The 21,649-nt window shown below is 49.6% G+C and overlaps 1 protein-coding gene across 12 annotated transcripts in view; it reads right to left on the bottom strand.

Moving 5' to 3' along the window:
• The window catches only part of DHX30 (DExH-box helicase 30), a 47,371-nt gene that overhangs the window by 5,298 nt on the left and 20,424 nt on the right, over positions 1-21,649 (bottom strand). For 11 of the 12 annotated variants that reach the window (XM_019023476.3, XM_055382300.2, XM_055382305.2 and 8 more), the window contains 5 exons: positions 17,255-17,385; positions 15,576-15,686; positions 3,723-4,024; positions 3,165-3,285; positions 1,648-1,797 (listed from right to left, as the gene is read on the bottom strand). In XM_019023476.3, coding sequence (XP_018879021.1) covers positions 1,648-1,797; positions 3,165-3,285; positions 3,723-4,024; positions 15,576-15,686; positions 17,255-17,385 — 815 coding nt within the window. Of the gene's footprint in view, positions 1-1,647; positions 1,798-3,164; positions 3,286-3,722; positions 4,025-15,575; positions 15,687-17,254; positions 17,386-19,490; positions 19,971-21,649 lie in introns of all 12 variants that reach the window. The other variant, XM_055382298.2, reaches the window with a different exon arrangement.

Here is a 21,649-nt window from a genome sequence, read left to right as displayed (position 1 = left end):
CTGCGACCCCATCATATACAGACGCACGTGGAATTTCCTGTAAATGTCGATTATAATGCAACTTGATCAAACAAGCCACTGGAAGGAAAACACTGTGTCTTACCTCCCTACATACCTAAAGCCACCTCACCAGAGATAAAACATAGCATTCCAATACCTCACGCACATGGGTAAAACTAGTCTTTGTGTTCCTGTCACCTCTAATGGCTGGACTCTGCTCACCCTTCGGAGCCCAGATCAAACACTCCCTCCTTAAAGAAGTCTTTCCCCAACAGGGGCCAACCCCCTGCCTCTGGGCGTGCTGGCACCATCAGCTATAAGGACCTAAAGGACAGGAATCTCGTCCCCGTACCACAGGAGGTGCCAACACAAGCTCCTTGTTACAGGAACAGGCTTCCGCCCTCTCCCCAGACTTCATGGGTTTTACCCACCAGCCTCACTGACAAATGGCCCTCCAGCCACTGCAAAGCTTGCTCCTTCCCAGACAGGCCCCTACCATGCCAAGGTGCTTCTGCTCACAGTGCGTGTGCATCAGGCCAAAGCTCAGATGCCTCCAGTTCTACTCAGTCCTTGTTCTGCCCTCGAGTCACAGGTAGCATATCTGTGCCCTCTTTATCTCACCAATTGCCTGTCCCCTCTTCCTCGTCTTTCTCCAGGTTCTTGTTACCTCTCACCATCAGCTGTAACTAAAACATGGTTCCCAGAGCCAACTGTACCCATGAAATGGTGCACCTGACCATTCAGAGTAAAGCAGGCCCATTTCTGTCTTGGTCTGCAAACTAAATCTCCACCAACATGGGCTGAGATTACTAACTCCTCAGGCAGTCAGACACAATCCCAACTCCCTCCCACTACTGTGCCATCAGCTAACTCCACCAGCCCCTTTCAAGAGAACGGCCATGGCCAGGAGCGGTGGCTCACGCCTGCAATCCCAACACTTTAGGAAGTGAAGGTAGAAAGACTGATTGAGCCCAAGATTTTAAGACCAGTCTTTGCAACACAGTGAGACCCTTGTCTCTACAAAAAATGTTTAAAAATAAGCTGGGAGTGGTGGTGCATACCTATGGTCCCAGCTATGCAGGAGGCTGAGGTGAAAGGATCGCTTAAGCCTGGGAGATCGAGGCTGCAGTGAGCCATGATCGTGCCACTATACTCCAGCCTGGGCCACAGAGACCCTGTCTCAAAAAAAAGAGAACTGCCAGCTTTCTGCCACACTGTCTCTACCTTGATGCTGACTGCTTCCTCAATCATCACTGCAGTCACAAGTCACATTATTCATTCTGCCCACAAAACCCGGGTTATCAGGATCACACTGGACACCAGGTCTGCCTCTCAAAACAGGCCCGGCTCCTCCTGGCTTTATACTATTCAGAACAATGAGCAAGTTTCCTCCCGGCCTCACCAGGTTCAGGCCAACAGTGTGGAAAATGCTGGGTCACAGGCAAAGTATCTCCACAGGGCCTCTGGGAAAGCCATGGCAACAGCCACAGGGCCTACAAGCGAGGCCTGCATACCAGCTGTCTTTGTGCCAGGCAAAAGGCCTGCTGTGGTGGTTTCATTTCCTAGAAAATGGGACCCATTTGCCACTGGCAGAGGGGAGCTTCAAGACATTCTCATGCACCACACCCAGGACCTTCCTGGACTCACCTTCAGTTTCTTGCAGGCCAAGGCTGCCGCCTTATTCTCAGCCTCTGCTTTGCGGCGCCCTTTGGCAACAAAGGTCATGGGGCAGGGCCAGAGCAGGGTGAGTGTAGACAGCTTGGTCTTGGTGCCCACAGTATGGAACTGCATGAGGTTCTACATGGAAGGCAAGAGAGATGGTTACAGAAATGTAGGGAATGGGAAGAGACTTGGGGCATTCTCAGAATGCCAAGGAGCCCAGAGACAGAATGAGCCACCGTCTCAGCAGGTGCCAGGCGTGAGCCATGCTAGAGGTGCTGCTGCATAGCCAGGAGCAGGCCCATGGGCTCAGGCACCCTAGTCCCAGGCTCGCTTCTCCTGCTATACCTCGACTTCCACTGCAGAAGACAGTGCTTGGGCAATGCCATCACCTGCCCTCCTAGCCCACTGTCATCTCGGCAACATCGTGGCAGCTGTGGGTTGAAGCTGTCAGCATGAGCTAAAAACCAGGCACATCTTGCGGGAGCAAAAAGGCACTGCACCTGGACAGAAGCTCTGCTTAACTGTTGTACTTAGGCGAGTTAAGGAAACGCCACACTTTGAGACGAATTAAGAGTCCTTTATTAAGCCGGCGGCCAAAGAGACAGCTAATGCTCAAAATTCTTTCGGCCACGAGGAAGGGGCTCGATTAACTTTTATACTTAGGTTTAGGAAGGGGAGGGGGACTTAAATGTAATAATTCTACAGAAGTAAAAACATGCAAGAATCAAAAGAATCAAAATGGTTACAGAGTGATAAACAACTTAAAAGACAAATGGTTACAAGAAGAGCAACGGTACCAGGTGCAAGATTCTAAATCTTTCATTATAATTAGATATAGGGTCTACGCCGGACACGAACTCAAGGTTTTATGTTGTTATCTCTTGGAGAAAATTCCTGGGAACTTCATACATTGTTGGTGTTCGTACCTTATCAGTTAATTGGGCTCCTTTGAAATGCTGAGGATCTGTTTACCCAGGCCAACTCCTTACGAAAGGGGGTTGGGTGAGGAGCCCTTAGTGTCTTGTAAATTAAGGGGTCAATTGGAGTTTGTACGGCTTTCTTAGCTAGAGAGAGTCTTATTTTACATGAGAAGCAAGGCTAGGTGATTAAAGAGACAAGCAGGACCAAATTCAAAGCAACGAGTTAAAGTAAAAACAAGGTTAGGCATTTCATGACCAAAGCCCCTTCGCCTGGCAGCAAGAGAGAAATTCATACCTCACCAAGACCCACACCTCTAACCCTTCCCCACTGACAATCCACCAGCAGAAGAGGTATGGGTCTTCTGCTCTTGCGGCCCCCAAGCCCACTCCCTGTGCTGCTGAGGCTTGACCTCCATTCTATCACACCTGCTGCTTTTCCTCCCAAGCCGGAGTTCCTCCACCTGGCCTAGGTTTGGGCTGGAGGAACACACCCCCTCAGCCCTCTCTAAACCTGCCTTTAGGGAACACCAGACATGACCAAGTAAACGGCCCCCACACACACTTCTAGGAGACCCAACTCACCTTAGCTGTGGAGGATGACGTTGCAATCTGAATCACCTTGGCCAGAAGGTTCTTGGGAAGTGGAAACTGGGTCAGAGCCCTAATGGCACTGTCGTCATCTGTCATCTCAAAGGAACTCCCCCTGGGAGGACCAAAAGTTTAACTGAAAGAATTCTCTCTTCCTGGACCAATTTCCCTGAGGCTCTGCGATGTAGGGGTGAGGACGCTGCGCTGCAGCAGGAGCCAGAAGGCCAGAAGGCATGAAATGGATGGGAAACCGGGCGTCTCTGCTCCTCCCACAGCCACACTGCATCGGGACTGCTCCCTCCATTCCCTCACACAGATAAGACAGCAGAGAGCAGGGGCTCCGTGCTGCTGTTCTGCAAAAGCCCAGCCACATAGAAGACCACAGCTGGCTGTCCCCCAAGAATGGGCAGACACACACTGAGTGATGGGGCACACAGGCTGAAATGTGAGGCAGGGGCGCTCCCATCTCAGAGAACGCTAGCAGAGAACATTCGCCCATCCCCGTGTCAAGGAACAGCCAGCCTCCGCTGCATCCCCATCCTCCACCTGTACCTTGAGTCCCTGAGTGGAGCGTGGGAATCCTGCTGGGTCATGGACAAGAAGTCGGTAACATCTATGGTCCCTTCTTCTAGCTCTTCCTCCTCGTCCTCCTCTTCTTCCCGGCCTAAAGAGCGGGATAGGCCCCCAGGTCCCCCTGGTCGAATGCTCTCTGGATTCAGCTGCCGCCAGGAAGTAGGTGGCATGGTGGGTTCCGGACGCCACCAGCTGTCGGCAGGGGAGCCAAAGCGATCAGCTAGCACTCGGTATTTGGCTGCGTCAAACAACTCATTCCGGGGACCCAGCAGACCCCAACCCTGGAGGGGAAAAGGGACGTTTTAAGGATTCATACCATCTTTACACCTCAGTCGGCCCGGTCCGTGTCCAGCTACACCGTTAAGTCCCTTGTGTTGTGGAGCCATGGTTTTTCATCTGTTTACCCACTTCAGCCCCTAGTCCAGAACTGGGCATGGAACACTGAAAGATGCCTAGCTTTGATGCAAACAAATAACCCCACATGGCAACGGGTGAGCAGAAGATACTATTTGTGCTTTTTTGACACAAGGTCTCGCTCTGTCACCCAGACTGGAGTGCAGTGGCACAATCACGGCTCACTACAACCTCTGCCTCCTGGGCTCAGGTGACCCTCCCACCTCAACTTCCAAAGTAACTGGGACTAAAGGCATGCACCACAACGCCCAGCGAATTTTTGTAGCAACAGGGCTTCACCATGTTGCCCAGGATGGTCTTGAACTCCTGGACCCAACAGATCCGCCCGCCTTGGCCTCCCAAAGTGCTAGGATTACAGGCATGAGCCACCGCACCAAGCCCAAGAAGATACATTCACATAATGATCTAGGAAGCTTCAGTAAATACAGCAATTAAAAAGTACGTAGGGCCGGGTGCGGTGGCTCACACCTGTAATCCCAGCACTTTGGGAGGCCGAGACGGGCGGATCACGACGTCAGGAGATCGAGACCATCCTGGCCAACACGGTGAAACCCTGTCTCTACTAAAAATACAAAAAAATTAGCCAGGCGTGGTGGCGAGTGCCTGTAGTCCCAGCTACTTGGGAGACTGAGGCAGAAGAATGGCGTGAACCTGGGAGGTGGAGCTTGCAGTGAGCCAAGATCATGGCACTGAACTCCAACCTGGGCGACAGAGCAAGATTCCGTCTCAAAAAAAAAAAAAAAGAAAAGAAAAAAAAATACGTAGCCGGACGGGCACAGTGGCTCACACCTGTAATCCCAGCACTCTGGGAGGCCCAGGCAGGTGGATTACTCGAGGTCAGGAGTTGGAGACCAGCCTGGCCAACAAGGCGAAACCCCATCCTCCTAAAAATACAAAAATTAGCCGGGCGTGGTGGTGGGCACCTGTAATCTCAGCTACTCAGGGGGCTGAGACAGGAGAATCGCTTGAACCCGGGAGGCAGTGGCTGCAGTGAGCTGAGATGGGGCTGCTGCACTCCAGCCTGGGCAATAGAGACTCCACAAAAAAACAAACAAACAAACAAACAAAAAAACCTATGTAGCCCACACCATGAAACAGATATAACTTCTGTTATAAGAAGTTATATATAAGAATTTAAGAATCCTGAAGGCTGGGCACGGTGGCTCACGCATGTAATCCCAGCACTTTGGGAGGCCGAGGTGGGCGGATCACCTGAGGTCAGGAGTTTGAGACCAGCCTGACCAATATGGAGAAACCCCGTCTCTACTAAAAACACAAAATCAGCTGGGCATGGTGGTGCATGCCTGTAATTCCAGCTACTCGGGAGGCTGAGGCAGGAGAATCGCTTGAACCTGGGAGGCAGAGGTTGCGGTGAGCTGAGATCGCACCATTGCACTCCAGCCTGGGCAACAAGAGCAAACCTCCGGCGAAACTCCGTCTCAAAAAAAAAAAAGAGAATATAAGAATCATATGTTAGGAATACATTCTAGAGAAATAACTTGAAATGTTAAAGCTATTTATACAAAAATATGATTTTAAATGTGTTATAGCTTCATGCTTTTCTACAGAAAATATAAATTAAACATTGCCTAAGTCTCTAGCATGTACACAGCAACATGTTGGCCACCTAAGCATCATCAGGAGAGACAAGACATGGTCCTTGCCCTCAAGCAGTTCGGAATATAAGAGGCAGTTAGCCAGGGGTGGTGGTATGTGCCTGTAGTCCCAGAGACTCGGGAGGCTGAGGCAAGAGGATCACTTGAGGCCTACAGATCGAGGCTGCAGTGAGCCATGATCACACCACTGAACTCCAGCCTGGGTGACACAGCAAGACCCTATCTCCAAAAACAAACAAACAAACAAGGAATCTAAGCAGCAGAAGAGAAATGCAGATGGCCAGGGTCTAAGGAACAAAGACGTGAGTGAGATGAGTGAGCAGCTGGGAGAACAGGAGCAACTGCGAAGAAAGCACAGGTTGCAGGAGCTGCCACTGGGAGTGGTAAAGGCGACAAAGTCTGCGGGACAGCAAGAACAAGGCCTGTCAGGTGAACATCAGGGCCATGTGACAGCAGACAGCACGGGCCACGGGCCAGGAAACTCTCTACAGTGAGCTTTCAATCCCACCCGACTCATGACAAGCTGGAGAGTGACCATGGCCTGCCTTCATAAAACTTTCTCCTTGGGTTTTTGAGATAATTAAATTTAATTTTAAAAATTCTATTCACAACAGTAACAAAAACCATCACCTACCTAAGGTGAACTAAGGTGGGTCAGAAAGGTATGGACTAAGCACACAACTTGGCAAAAGGATGTATATCCATGGAGATATACATTCCTGGATGATAGAACTTTTATGTGTGAGGAGAAAAAAACCTCTTAAATTAATCCATAAATTGAACACAATTCCAATCAAAGTCTGCAGAGGCTTCTTATTAAGCATTTGACAAACCAATTCTAAAGTCTGTCTATTAAGAATAGACGCATGAAAACAGCAGGATTATGGGACAGACGATGGGGCCAAGGTATGCCACACACACATTCACAAACCCTTGGGGCAGGGCCCGATCCAAGGCTCAGCTGCCACACTTTTGCGTCACCGCCTCGCTTCTGACAAGAATGCCTCTTGTTCCACAGAGCAGCAATACAAGCATCCCTCCTTGGCCTGGCTTCCCCAGCAGGACAGCACCGTTCTCCCCCTGCCTTTGCAACCACTCTTTCACTAGACCAGAGGATCTCATCTCCACAGGCTCACTGCTGGTCCTGGCCATGCTCCCACACCGGTCCTGAGCTGTACCAACATCCACCAGCCACTGTTCTCGCCATAACCTAGGCGCCAACCCATTGCTCGTCCACAGCTCCCCCTGCTGGCGCATGCTGCCCCTCGAACCCATTCTCCCACCTCCTCAACTGTCCAGGAGCTGTCCGTGCAACTTCTCTAATACCTTTTTGTTGTTATTCCTTTTTAGAGACAGTCTCACTCTGTCACCCAGGCCGGAGTGCAATGGCATCATCTCGGCTCACTGCAACCTCTGCCTGCCAGGTTCAAGCGATTCTCCTGCCTCAGCTTCCTGTGTAGCTGGGATTACAGGCGTACGCCACCAGGCCCGGCTAATTTTTGTATTTTTAGTAGAGATGGGGTTTCACCATGTTGGCCAGGCTGCTCTCGAGCTCCTGACCTTGTGATCCACCCGCCTCAGCCTCCCAAAGTGCTAGGATTACAGGCCCTCATGCCTGGCCCTCTAATACCGTTGAAGAAACCTCCTCCACGGCTGCCGCTGGTGTTCTCTTCCATCCAGTGTCCCTGTCTCTGGTCTTGCCAAAAACTACTGTTGTCAGTGATTTTTCCTAAAGGCAAACTTGGCTGTGTCATTCTATCAATTACCACTAGTCAGAAGCCCCAGCAGCCACAGGATCAAATCATTCTGCCCCTGTGACAGCGAAGGCCCTGGAGTTCTAGCTCCTCCCTGCCCGTCTACCCCATGGCCTGGCAAGCAGACCCACATTCATTCTCATTCCCCACAGCCACGCATATTCACCCGGGCTCTAAGCCACAGTGGCCTGAGTCTGGAGTGCCTTGCTCTAGCCCTCGGCCCTGGCAAGGACCATTCTTCAAGAATAAGCCTCTTCTATTTAGGAGGCTGGGGTGCATTTATGTCCTCCCGTGGACACCTTCTTCTTGGCTGTGGCTGCTGACTCAGTCCCCTTTGTGCTGCCAGCACGTCTCACCAAGCCTACGGGCAATGCAGAAAAAGACATCTGATTTGGCGGGAAAGGGAAACGCTGAAGAACTGGGAGTACCGCTATTAGAGAATAAAAGGCTGAGTTCTAGAATAAAAAACAACTCCTATACCACAACAAGATCTCATCTCACACCCATTAGGATCGCTATGATCAAAAAAACAAAAACAACTAGGCTGGGCACGGTGGCTCACACCTGTAATCCCAGCACTTTGGGAGGCGGGCAGATCACGAGGTCAGGAGTTCAAGACCAGTCTGGCCAATATGGTGAAACCCTGTCTCTACTAAAAATACAAAACTTAGCTGGGCATGGTGTTGCGCACCTGTAGTCCCAGCTACTCGGGAGGCTGAGGCAGGAGAATCGCTTAAACCCAGGAGGTGAAGGTTGCAGTGAGCCGAGATTGTGCCACTGCACTCTAGCCTGGGCAACAGAGCAAGACACCATCTCAAAACAAAACAAAACAAAACAAAACTATACACATAGATGGGGAAGAGAAAAAGAGATGGAGAAAAATGTGATAATGACCTGCTTCAGACAGGCTGGGATGGCCAGGCACAATAGCTCATGTCTGTAATCCCAACACTTTGGGAGGCCGAGGCAGAGGCAGGCGGATCACCTAAGGTCAGGAGAGTTTGAGACCAGCCTGGCCAACATGGTGGAACCTCATCTCTACTAGAAATACAAAAATTGGCCAGGCGTGGTGGCGGGCACCTGTAATCCCAGCTATGAGGGAGGCTGAGGCAGGAGAATCACTTAAATCCGGGAGGCGGACAGAGGTTACAGTGAGCCAAGATCACGCCATTGCACCATTGCACTCTAGCCTGGGCGAAAGAGAAAGACTCCATCTCAAAAAACAAAAGTCTGAGTTTAAAGTGCCTTCAAACATCCAGCCAGCCAGTCAGCCAGGCAGAGAAGGATTTCTCAGCTTCAGCATAATTGCTATTTTGAGCAGGGTAATTCTTTGCTATAGGGGGCTGTCCTGTGTACTGTAAGCTGGGAAGAAGCATTCCTGGCCTTGATCTTACAGCTGCCAGTAGCACTCCTCCACCTGTGTCCAACAAAAATCCCTACAGACATTGCCAAATGGCCCCTGGCCACTCTCAGCACTTTTTTTCAACATAGTACTAAAAGTACTAGAAAGCGCAGGCAGACAAGAAAAAAAGGCATCCAAACTGGAAAGAAAGAAGTAAAATTATCCCTGCTTACAAATGACATATCTTATATATAGAAAACCCAAAAGAGAGCCAGGCACAGTGGCTTACGCCTGTAATCCCAGAACTTTGGGAGGCTGAGGCGGGTGGACCACCTGAGGTCAGGAGTTCGAGACCAGCCTAGCCAACATGGTGAAACCCCATCTCTAATAAAAGTACAAAAAAATTGGCCGGGCGCAGTGGCTCACACCTGTAATCCCAGCACTATGGGAAGCCGAGGCAGGCAGATCACCTGAGGTCAGGAGTTCGAGACCAGCCTGACCAACATGGAGAAACCCCATCTCTAGTAAAAATACAAAATTCCAGGCGTGGTGGCACATGCCTGTAATCCCAGCTACTCGGGAGGCTGAGGCAGAACTGCTTGAACCCAGGAGACGGAGGTTGCAGTGAGTTGAGATTGCACCACTGCACTCCAGCCTGGGCAACAAGAGCGAACCTCCATCTCAAAAAAAAAAAAAAAAAATTAGCCAGGTATGATGGCACACGCCTGTAATCCCAGGCACTCGGGAGGCTGAGGCAGGAGAACTGCTTGAACCCAGGAGGCAGAGGCTGCAGTGAGCCGAGATCGCGCTGCTGCACTCTAGCCTGGGCAACAGAGCAAGACTCCATCTCAAAAAACAAAAAATAAAATAAAAAATAAAGAAGTTCCTCAAAAAATTAAAAATAAAACTACCATATGGTCCAGCAATATCTGCTCTGGGTATATACCCAAAGGGAATGAAATCATCAGCTCATAGGGATGTCTGCACTCCCATGTTAACTGCAGCATTATTCACAACAGTCAAGATACGGAAACAACCTAAGCATCTGTCAAAGGATGAATGGTACATATACACAACAGGATATTATTCAGCCTTTAAAGAAGAGGACATCCGGCCAGGTGCAGTGGCTCATGCCTGTAATCCCAGCACTTTGGGAGGCTGAGACAGGTGGATTGCTTGAGCTCAGGAGTTCAAGACCAGTCTGGGCAACACTGGAAGACCCCGTCTCTACAAAATTAGCCGGGTGTGGTGGCGCACACCTGCAGTCTCAGTTACTCCAGAGGTTGAGGTGGGAGGATCTCTTGAGCCCTGGAGGTGGAGTCTGCAGTGAGCCATGATTGCACCACTGCATTCCAGCCTAGGCCACAGAGCAAGACCCTGTCTCAAAATAAATAAATAAAAGTAAAAACATGGATAAACCTGGAAGACATTATGCTAAGTAAGCCAGACACAAAGAAAATACCACATGGGCCAGGAGTAGTGGCTCACACCTGTAATCCCAGCACTTCGAGAGGCCAAGGCAGGCAGATCACTTGAGGTCAGGAGTTCAAGACTAGCCTGGCCACCATGGCGAAACCCCATCTCTACAAAAAACACAAAAATTAGCTGGGTGTGGTGGCACATGCCCGTAGTCCCAGCTACTCGGGAGGCTGAGACATGAGAATTGCGTGGACCTAGGAGGCGGAGGTTGCAGTGAACCAAGATCACGCCACTGCACTCTAGCCTGGGCAATAGGCCGAGACTTGGTCTCAAAACAAAACAAAACGAAAATACCACATGATCTCATATGCAGAATCTAAAATAAGCTGAATACACAGAAACAGAGTAGACCTGGTAGTTACCAGGGGCAGGAAGAAAAGAGAAATGGGGAGATGTAGGTCCAAGGATGTAAAGTTACATATATATAAGAAGAGTAAGTCTAAAGATCTAATGTACACCATAAGGACTATAATTAATAATACTGTATTATAAACTGGAAATTTGCTAAGAGAATACATTTTTTTTCTTTTTTGGAGATGGAGTTTTGCTCTTGTTGCCCAGGCTGGAGTGCAGTGGCATGATCTCAGCTCACTGCAACCTCTGCATCCTGGGTTCAACCGATTCTCCTGCCTCAGCCTCCCGAGTAGCTGGGACTACAGGCATCCACCACTACGCCCAGCTAATTTTTGTATTTCTAGTAGCGACAGGGTTTCACCATGTTGGCCAAGCTGGTCTCGAACTCCTGACCTCGTGATCCGCCCGCCTCAGACTCCCAAAGTGCTGGGATTACAGGCATGAGCCAGCGCCCGGCCAAGAGTACATTTTAGGTGCTCTTTCTTTTTTTTTTTTTTTTTTTTTGAGAGAGAGAGAGAGTCCTGCTTTGCTGCCCAGGCTGGAGGTCAGTGGTATGATCTCAGCTCACCGCAACCTCTGCCTCCCAGGTTCAAGCAATCCTCCCACCTCAGTCTCCCAAGTAGCTGGGACTACAGGCAAACACCACCATGCCCTGCTAATTTTTGTATTTTTTATAAAATACAAAAAAGGCTTTTCGCCCTGTTGCCCAGGCTTGTCTCAAACTCGTGGACTCAAGTGATCCGCCTACTTCAGCCTCTCAAATTGCTGAAATTACAGGCATGAGCCACCATACCCAGCCTTAGGTGCTCTTACCACAAAAAAAGATAACTATTTGAGGTGATGGATATGTTAATTTGCTTGAATATAGTATTCATTTCATTCTGTTTATGAAAGTGTATGTGAATATGAAACATCATACTGTACACATTAAATAAACACAATAAAAAAATAATTATGCCAGGAGCCGTGACTCACACCTATAATCCCAGCACTTTGGGAGGCTAAGGTGGGAGGATAACTGGAGCCCAGAAGTTCAAGACCAGCCTAGACAACATAGCGGGACACCATCTCTACAGCGAAAAAAAAAGAGGCCAGGCACAGTGGATCACACCTGTAATCCCAGCACTTTGGGAGGCTAAGGCAGGCAGACTGCTTGAGCTTAGGAGTTTGAGACCAGCCTGGCCAACATGGCAAAACCCTGTCTCTACCAAAAATATAAAAACATTAGCTGAGCATGGTGGCACACACCTGTAGTCCCAGCTACTTGGGAGGCTGAGGTGGGAGGATCACTTGAGCCCGGGAGCCAGAGGTTGCAGTGAGCCGAGACTGCGCCACTGTACTCCAGCCTGGACAACAGAGTGAGATCCTGTCTCAAAAAGAAAAAAAAAAAAAAAAAAAGAATTAGATGTTCCATGAGGAACAAAATCATCCATGGTTGAGAATCACTGAGGTAGACCTACCCTATGGGAGATGGATATTTTCGAGACATTAAACACAGAGAGAATGGTTGAACCTGTAAGAGACAAGATTCCCCAGGGAGGAAAGAAAATTAGCTGGGCATGGTTGTGTGTGCCTGTAATCCCAGCTACCTGGGAGCTGAGGCAGGAGCTCCGGAGTTCAAGACCTGCCTAGACAACATAGCTAGACCCCATCTCAATCAATCAATCAATCAAGATGTTTTAGATGGTGGAAGAGGAAAAGGTACTTGAGAGTGACCTAGAGAAAAGAGAAGCAGAGGTCTTCCAGTGGCTGAGGACGAAATGCATGGCAGTGCCAAGGCTATAGAGCACTGTGGGGATACAGAGGTACACAGAGGCCAGGCAGTCAGCGCACATCTGTAATCCCAGCACTTTGGGAGGCCGAGGCAGAAGGATTGCTTCAGCCCAGGAATTAGAGACCAGCCTGGGCAACAGAGTAAGACCCTGTCTCTATTAAAAAAAAAAAAAAAAAAGATATTAACTGGCTCTCAAGTTAATATAAAATGGATCATTTTATCAGCCCCTCCAGATATAACCATTCATTAAGAATAGTTCAAGGCTCAACAATAAGGAAAATGCCAAGACGATGGGAGAGAGGAATAAAAAAAAAAAAGAAAAAGGAAAAGGCCTTCAGAGAGAAAACTAAATACCTAAAGTGTGCAACAAGGAAAAGTATTTAGAGTGGTCCACTAAAGCCTTTTTTTTCTGTTTTAAATTGAGTAAAATACACATAGGCTGGGTGCAGTGGCTCATGCCTGTCATCCTAGCACTTTGGGAGGCTGAGGCGGGAGGATGGCTTGAACCCAGGAGTTCAAAACCAGCCTCAGCAATATAGTAAGACCCCATCTCTATTTAAAAAAAAAAAAAAAAGTAACTAGAGGGCATGAACGAAGATGGCCAAGTCAGCAGAGCGGAGAAAATACAAGCACAGAGACCTGTTTGCAGTGGATCAGAGCCAAGGGAAAAAATCAGAGCACTGAATATTTTTGAGGCCTATAGAAAAGAACCAGAAGAGGAAGAATCTGAAAATTAAACAAAAGGGCAAGAGAGGAGATGCAGAAGAGACACAGAAAAGGGCACTGTTACAGTTTGGGTATCTGCCCCCTCCACATCTCATGCCAAAATGTGATCCCCAACGAAAAAGGTGGGCCTGGTGGGAGGTGTTTGGGTCATGGGGGCAGATCTCTCATGAACGTCTTGATGCCCTCCCCACAGTAATGACTGAGTTCTTGCCCTGTTAGTTCACACAGGAGCTAGTTGTTTCAATGACTCTAGCTTCTCTCTTGCTGTGGGACACACCAGCTCCCCTTCCCTTCCACTATGACTTCCTGAGGCCTCACCAGAAGTCAAGCAGATGCTGGCACCAGGCTTCTTGTACAGTCTGCAGAACTGTGAGACAAATAAACCTCTTTTTTTTTTTTAATACATTACCCAGTCTCATGTATTCCTTTATAGCAATGGACTATTACAGGAACAGAGAAAAGAGATGGGTACTATGGGGGCCCAGAATAGCAACAGGGCCTCTTCAAATGCAGGAAAGAGAAAGGAACAGTAAAATCCTGGAGACCATGAGTAGAAGAGAAGCTGAGGGAATATGCATCCTGTGGCTTTTTCTTGTCAGAGATGAAGACTTAGGAACCTGGCCAGGTGCGGTGGTTCACACCTGTAATCCCAGCACTTTGCGAGGCTGAGGTGGGAGGATTGCTTGAGACCAGGAGTTTGGGACCAGCCTGGGCAACATGGAAAAACCCCATCTCTACAAAAAATACAAAAACATTAGCCAGGCATGGTGGCGAGGCCTGCAGTCCCAGCTACTGGCGAAGCTGAGGTGGGAGGATGGCTTGAGCCTGGGAGGTTGAGGTTGCAGTGAGCCATGATCATGCCACTGCACTCCAGTCTGGGCAACAGAGCAAGACCCTGTCTCAAAAAAAATTAGAGCCAGGCACGGTGCCGCATGTCTGTAAACCCAGCACTTTGGGAGGTGGAGGCAGGAGGATTGTTTGAGGCCAGGAGTTAGAGACCAGCCTGAGCAACATAGTGAGACCTTGTCTCTACTAAAAATGAAAAAATTTATTATTTTTTTTTTGTGACGGAGTCTCATCCTGAGGCCCAGGCTGGAGTGCAATGGTGTGATCTCGACTCACTGCAACCTCCGCCTCCCAGGTTCAAATGATTCTCCTGCCTCAGCCTCCCGAGTAGCTGGGATTACAGGTGCCTGCCACCACACCCACCTAATTTTTGTATTTTTAGTACAGACAGGGTTTCACCATGTTGGTCAGGCTGGTCTCGAGCTCCTGACCTCGTGATCTGCCCGCCTCGGCCTCCCAAAGTGCTGGGAATACAGGCGTGAGCCACCATGCCCGGCCTAAAAATGAAAATATTTTTAAAAATTAAAAAAAAAGTTGGCCAGGCATGGTGGCTCATGCCTGTAATCCCAGCACTTTGGGAGGCCAAGGTAGGCAGATCACGAGGTCAGGAGATTGAGACCATCCTGGCTAACAAGGTGAAACCCCATCTCTACTAAAAATACAAAAATTAGTCGGGCATGGTGGCAGGCACCTGTAGTCCCAGCTACTTGGGAGGCTGAGGCAGGAGAATGGAATGAACCCGGGAGGCAGAGCTTGCAGTGAGCTGAGATCTCGCCAGCCCAGGCAACAGAGCGAGACTCCGTCTCAAACAAAAAATTTTAAAAAATTTAAAAATTTAAAAAAAGTAAGACAGGACTACATTGCGATAGAGAAAAACCTACATGAAATAATGAGAAAAGAAAAACAGAAACCAACATGGAAATATATCCATCAAGCTGTGTGTCGGAAGTTTTTCATAAAGTAGTTCCTCTCTGTAGTTTTTAAAACCACAGAAGATAGGCCGGGCAGTTTTTAAAACCACAGAAAATAGATTACAAGCTCACGCCTGTAATCCCAACACTTTGAGAGGCCTAGGCAGGTGGATCACTTGAGGTCAGGAGTTCAAGACCAGCCTGGCCAACAGGGTGAAACCCCCTCTCTACTAAAAACACAAATATTAGCCAGGTGTGGTGGTGGGCACCTGCAATCCCAGCTACTTGGGAGGCTGAGGCATGAGAATCACTTGAACCTAGGAGGTGGAGGTTGCAGTGAGCCAAGATCACATCACTGCACTCCAGCCTGTGCAACAGAGTGAAACTCTGACTCAAAGGAAAAAAAAAAAAACAACCAAAAACACAGGAAAAAAATAATAATATATATATATATATATATATCTCATTGGCTGAACAGTAAGAAAGGAATCAGGAAGTGGGAAGGGCTCAGGACAGGTGAGTGGTAGAACACTGGGCCAACCTCTACCAATAAAAACAAAGGGCAAGGAGTTTCCCAGGAGGAAGGTCTGAGTGGCTTTCACTGAGGGAGGGTCACCTTGAACAGCTGGCAGGCCGCAGCTGCAGCCTGCCGCTCAGCATCGATCTTCTTGCTGCCATAGCCTTCTACCTCCACGCTCTTGGGCCACTTTATGTGCAGTGTGACTTTCTGGGGAAGAGAAGAGAGAAATCAGAAGTCTTGCCACTCCAGACTACAGAGTTGTTGCAAATTACATGGAAAATAAACAGTGGTGGACCTCACAGCAGCAATGTGCTAGGTTCGGAGTTGAGAACAGAGGACAGAACCCCAATCCCATCATTAACTCCTTATAAGGCTCTAACTGTCTCACCGTGAAACCATCTGTTCTACCCCAAGTTGTTTTGCTCCTTCGAGGTGCCATGTTCTAGCCAGAGGCCAAGCCGGGATCCATCTTCATCTTTTTTTTTTTTTTGAGACAGAGTCTTGCACTGTTGCCCAGGCTGGAGCACAGTGGCACGATCTCGGCTCACTGCAAGCTCTGCCTCCCGGGTTCACGCCATTCTCCTGCCTCAGCCCCCCAAGTAGCTGGGACTACAGGCGCCCACCACCACGCCCAGCTAATTTTTTTGTACTTTTAGTAGAGACAGGATTTCACTATGTTAGCCAGGATGGTCTCGATCTCCTGACCTCGTGATCCGCCCACCTCGGCCTCCCAAAGTGCTGGGATTACAGGCATGAGCCACTGCGCCCAGCCTCATCTTTTTTTTTTTTTTTTTGTGGGGGACAGGATCTCACGCTGTTGCCCAGGCTGGAATGCAGTGGCGCGATCACAGCTTACTGCAGCCTCAACCTCCTGGGCTCAAGCAATCCCCTCATCTCAGCTTCCCTAGTAGCTGGGACTACAGGCCTGCACCACAATGCCTGAGTTAACTTTTTCATTTTTTGTAGAAATGGGGTCTCACTATGTTGCCCAGGCTGGTCCCAAACCCCTGGGCTCAAGGGATCCTCCCTACTCCGCCTCCTAAAGTGCTGGGATTACAGGCACAAACCACCACAACCAGGCCCCATCTTTAAAAATCATCCAGACTGAGAGCAGTGGTGTCTCCCAGCATTTTGGGAGGCTGAGGAGGGAGGATCCCTTGAACCAAGGGGTTTGAGACCACCCTGAGCAACATAGCAAGAACCGGTCTCTACAAAAAATACAAAAAATTAGCCGAGTGTGGTGGCACCTGTCTGTAGTCCCAGCTACTTTGGAGGCTGAGGCGGGAGGATCACTTGATCCCAGGAGTTTGAGGTTACTGTGAGTTATGATTGTGCCACTGCACTCCAGCCTGGGTGACAGAGAGACTCTGACTCTGTCTCTACAAAAATAAATAAAATAAATGTTAAAAAATCATCCAGAATGGTTTGCTGGTATGCTTCTATGGTTCCAGAATCTATAAGACTCTAAGGGCAAGAATTATCATTAACTCTAATCCTCTGCAGTCCTTAGCCGATGGGGGCAAAAACCAAGGATCCGTATAGGCGCCTGTCTTAGATAAGATGGCACCTCATTTGCCCTGTGTTCCCCTTCCCTAAACCAGGCATGTGTATTCTGGCTCTTCTTCAAACCTAGCTTTGCTCTGAGTCTCTGCTGACCATTTTAATTCAGGAAACCCATTCTATGGCCTCCTTGACAAAGAAACCTAAGACAGAAAGGACAAACAGCCTCCTTTCTGAGTCATACCAATGTTTTTCCTTGCCACCAGCAGAGTTACCTTTTTCTTCGGTCCATTTGTGTGCACGTAGACTAGTTTGTCTTTTGCATGTGAGATGCCGAGGGCTCTTCCAATCACACTGTTGAGAAGATTTTTGGGCTGTGGGAACTCTTTTAATAGGTCCCTAGAAGCTAAGAAAATAAGAACAAAAGCATTACAGTTGTTCTTTTTCTTTTAAAAACTCCATGGGGTGTGTATCAGGGCAACCCTGGGCTGGATTCTGAGGATGTTGGCTCATGACCCCAAACCACCCAGGAGCATCTTGGAAAAGAAAAGAGGAATGACTTCAGGGTTTACAGGGAAGAGTGGAGCCAGACCCACTTGAATAACCATCTCCTGAAGAAGGGCCAATGACCCACACACCACAGAAGGGATCCTACCAGCATCCTCTTCCCCGCCCAATCTCCTCATTTCATACATCACCTACAAAAGCCTGGTTGGTCAATAAACCCCCCAGTCTGATGTCTGAAAGAAGACACTAAACAAACAAGCAAGCAAAAAATACAAAAACAAAAATCCACCACACACACAAACTGGAGATCAAGACAATGCAAGGCTCTTCCTAAAATAAGACACATACAAGAGAGACCTGGCCCCATGTATCTCAAGTGATGAGATCCAGATGCTGAATACCAGGCCCCAGCTCTCAACCGTATCTAAGCACACTGCAAAAGACTCCCACGGAACCAAACTATGTGTGGGGACTGATTACAGACCTCTACATCTGGCTGGGCGTGGTGGCTCACGCCTGTAATCCCAGCACTTTGGGAGGCCAAGGCGGGTGGATCACAAGGTCAGGAGTTCGACAACCTGGCCAACATAGTGAAACCTTGTGAAACCTCGTCTCTACTAAAAATACAAAAAATTAGCCAGGCCTGGTGGCAGGCGCCTGTAGTCCCAGCTACTTGGGAGGCTGAAGCAGGAGAATCGCTTGAACCCGGGAGGCGGAGGTTGTAGTGAGGCCAGATCGCGCCACTGCAACCCAGCTTGGGCAACAAGAGTGAAACTCCATCTCAAAAAAAAAAAAAAAAAAAAGAAAGAAAACCTCTACATCTAAGCAGGCATGAATTACTCCTCCCCCAAGTTCTCTGGAATCAAGGGGAAAATTGATGCATCAGATACCATGAGAGGTACCTCGCTTCTTTTTACTTGTTTTTTGGATTAATCCCAGAGCAGAAAGGGAAGAGATATCTACCTAGGGTAAGCTTGTACCAGACACAAGGCTTAACCAGGTCATGAAGAGGTCTGCTAGGAACATAGGGGGCCATATCATTCTCCACTCTAGCCTCTGGCAGCTCCAAAAGGAGCTGTATATATGCACATGTGCACCTGCGTGTACACTGATCACCTGGGGAGCTTTTTCACCGCATGGACATCCAGCTCCCCACAGGGGACCTGAGAATGGGAGCGATGTTGGAGGCGACTCTATATTTTCAAAAAGTGCTTCCAAGCGTTCTGATGTAACTCTGCTGCCCGGTTTGAGACTGTTTCCTTGGGACAGACTCCTGTGTCAAGTGGCCAGGACGGAGGACACCTGATCCTGTCTCCCTCTAAGCGGTAACTTGTAAAGCAACTAAGAGTCAAGCAGTTAAGGCAGTTAAGAAACCATATCTAAGTGGACTTGGCCGGGGCGGGGGGGGGGTTTCGTCACAGAGGGACCCAACTTCAAGTAGCCCATTACACCCACTGGTTTAACAATAGAGCTGCACTGAGACCACCACCCCGCCCCCACCTTCAGCTCTATAAGGTTGGTGGAGGCTGGCGCTCTCTACCCATCCTTGATGCTTTCAACAGTTTTATTCTCTGCACTATTTGGGAGGCACAAAGCTGGAATCCACCAGAACAGTCATTCTGTCTCTATCTGAGATCCTGATGTCCCAGGAGTTACTTCGGGCTATTTCTCACACTGGTGAGGGCATGCTTGTCCCTAGAAACTCTAGCCCTTGGCCACTCATCCTGGCAGGAGTTGGACTTTTACTCGTTTTCCCCACTCCCTCGAGGTCTCGCACCTCTCACCTATTCTTGCCGGGAGCAGGTACTCTAAGGGTTCATTCGGGCCTGTGCCACGCTAAGCTTTACAAACAGCAAGGCCGCTGCCCGCCGACGGACGGCGAACTTGGCCACTATGGAAGAGAGGACCCCCGGCCGCCAGGCCCGATTTCGGCCCGCGCCCCTAGCTCTGCCATCCCAGGAGTCAAGGGCGCTGCGGACCGCCCGCCCCCGCCGATGCCCTCACCGTTCACCAAGCTTCCGTCGCCTTCCCCAGGCCCGCCGGGGGCCATCCCTGACTCGGCCTCGGCGGCTTCCTTGGTGTGGTCGGGGTGGGCGCAGCTTGAAGAGAAGCCGCGCGAGCGACCCTGTCGCTCAGCAGCGCGGGGACCCAGCGGCTGCAGGCGCGGAGAGATGCCGGCGGCCAGCGCCATGAGTCTCCTAGCGGCCGCCATCGTGCTCCCGCCGACCCCGAGGCCCGTGCGCGGCAGGGACCGGGCGAAGAGAACGGGAGCGGCCGGCCCGAGCGCCGCGCGCCCTTGCGGGCCGGGCGGACCCGAGGCCCAAGCCTAGGCGAGGGCATCAGCAGCCCGTCCTCGCTCACCCCAGCCCTGGGCCTTCAGTAGGCGGGCTCGGCGCTGCCCAGGGCTAGGACCCTGCAGAGCTCACTCTCCAGCAAATCTAAACCAGCAGTCGTGTGGATGGGAGGCAGGAAGATGGAATGAGGCTGTTGGGGGGAAAATAATGCTAGGCCTTAGCTCAGTGTCATCTAAGGAAGCGAAGTTAGTTCCCTCTAGGTCCTACCAATTGTTCCTAACTACCTCTCACGTGCTTCTGGCAAATTGGCAGCCCCATCTTATTTAATGGCTTACAAAGTAAACCTGGTGAAGACCTGGAGCCAGGGCCAGGCGCCGTGGCTCATGCCTGCAATCCCAACACTTTGGGAGGTTGAGGCGGATGGATCCCTTGAGCCCAGGATTTTGAGACCAGTCTGGGCAGCATAGTGAAACCCCAACTCTATTAAAAGTTTAAAAAACGAAAAAGAAAATCTGGAGCCAGGCCAAGGAAGACCTCTTCAGGAAACAGATTTAATCCCCAGGGCTGGAGGGGAAGGTGAAAACACCCAGCTTTGGAAACTGCCAAGAATTGAGCTGGTCCAGCGTAAAGTCCAGCAGTGAAAGTGCTGTTCCTCGCCAGGCGCAGTGGCTCACGCCTGTAATCCCAGCACTTTGGGAAGCCGAGGCAGGCAGATCACCTGAGGTCAGGAGTTCGAGACCAGCCTGGCCAACATGGTGAAACCCCATCTCTACTAAAAATACAAAAATTAGCCGGGCATAGTGTCACGCGCCTGTAATCCCACCTACTCGGGAGGCTGAGGCAGGAGAATCGCTTGAACCCAGGAGGCAGAGGTTGCAGTAAGCCAAGATCATGCCACTGCACTTCAGCCTGGGTGACAGAGCAAGGCTCCATCTCAAAAAAAAAAAAAAAAGGAAAAGAAAATGGTATCTGAAAGCTGAAGGAGACAACAGTCTAGACAGAAAGGCCCCACCTGGACAGCAGGACCCAAGCCCTTTGTGGCACTTGAGGAAGCCCTCAGGATAGCACTCTGTTCTGACAGCCATTTGGCATAAGGCTGAAATGCCATGATTTCTTAGATTTGCCTCTAAAGAAGCCAAAATGAAGAGCTATACACAAAGCAACACTGGCCATGAGTTGTTAATTGTTGAAGCTGGGTGACAGGTACTTGCAGGTTCATTATACTATTTTTTCTAGTTTACAACACATGTGTTGAACAGATGTTTAGATTTTTATGTTAAAAAAAAAATCAGCCAGGCGCAGTGGCTCATGCCTGTAATCCCAGCACTCTGGGAGGCTGAGGCAGGCGGATCATGAGGTCAGGGTATCAAGAACATCCTGGTCAACATGGTGAAATCCCATCTCTACTAAAAATACAAAAATTAGCTGGGCGTGGTGGCACACGCCTGTAGTCCCAGCTACTCGGGAGGCTGAGGCAGGAGAATTGCTTGAACCCGGGAGGCGGAGGTTGCAGTGAGCCAAGATTGCGCCACTGCACTCCAGCCTGGCAACAGAGTGAGACTCCGTCTCAAAAAGAAAAAAAAAAAAAAACCAGGGATGCCAACCAACTAGTTTGTTCCCAGGGGGGTCTTTGTCTCGGTTTGGTTGTGTCCCCACCCAAATCTCATCTTGAATTGTAGCCCCCATAATTCCCATGTGTCATGGGAGGGACGTGGTCGGAAGGTCATTGAATCATGGGGGTGGTTTCTCCCATATTGTTCTCATAGTAGTGAGTAAGTCTCAAGAGATCTGATGGTTTAATAAGGGGAAACCCCTTTCTTTTCTTTCTTTTTTTTTTTTTTTTGAGATGGAGTCTCGCTCTGTTGCCCA

This window comes from Gorilla gorilla, chromosome 2, assembly GCF_029281585.2.
Source record: "Gorilla gorilla gorilla isolate KB3781 chromosome 2, NHGRI_mGorGor1-v2.1_pri, whole genome shotgun sequence".
Lineage (NCBI taxonomy): Eukaryota > Metazoa > Chordata > Mammalia > Primates > Hominidae > Gorilla > Gorilla gorilla.
The sequence above is the reverse complement of the archived record's forward strand: the minus strand, read 5'-3'. Positions and strand labels throughout refer to the sequence as shown.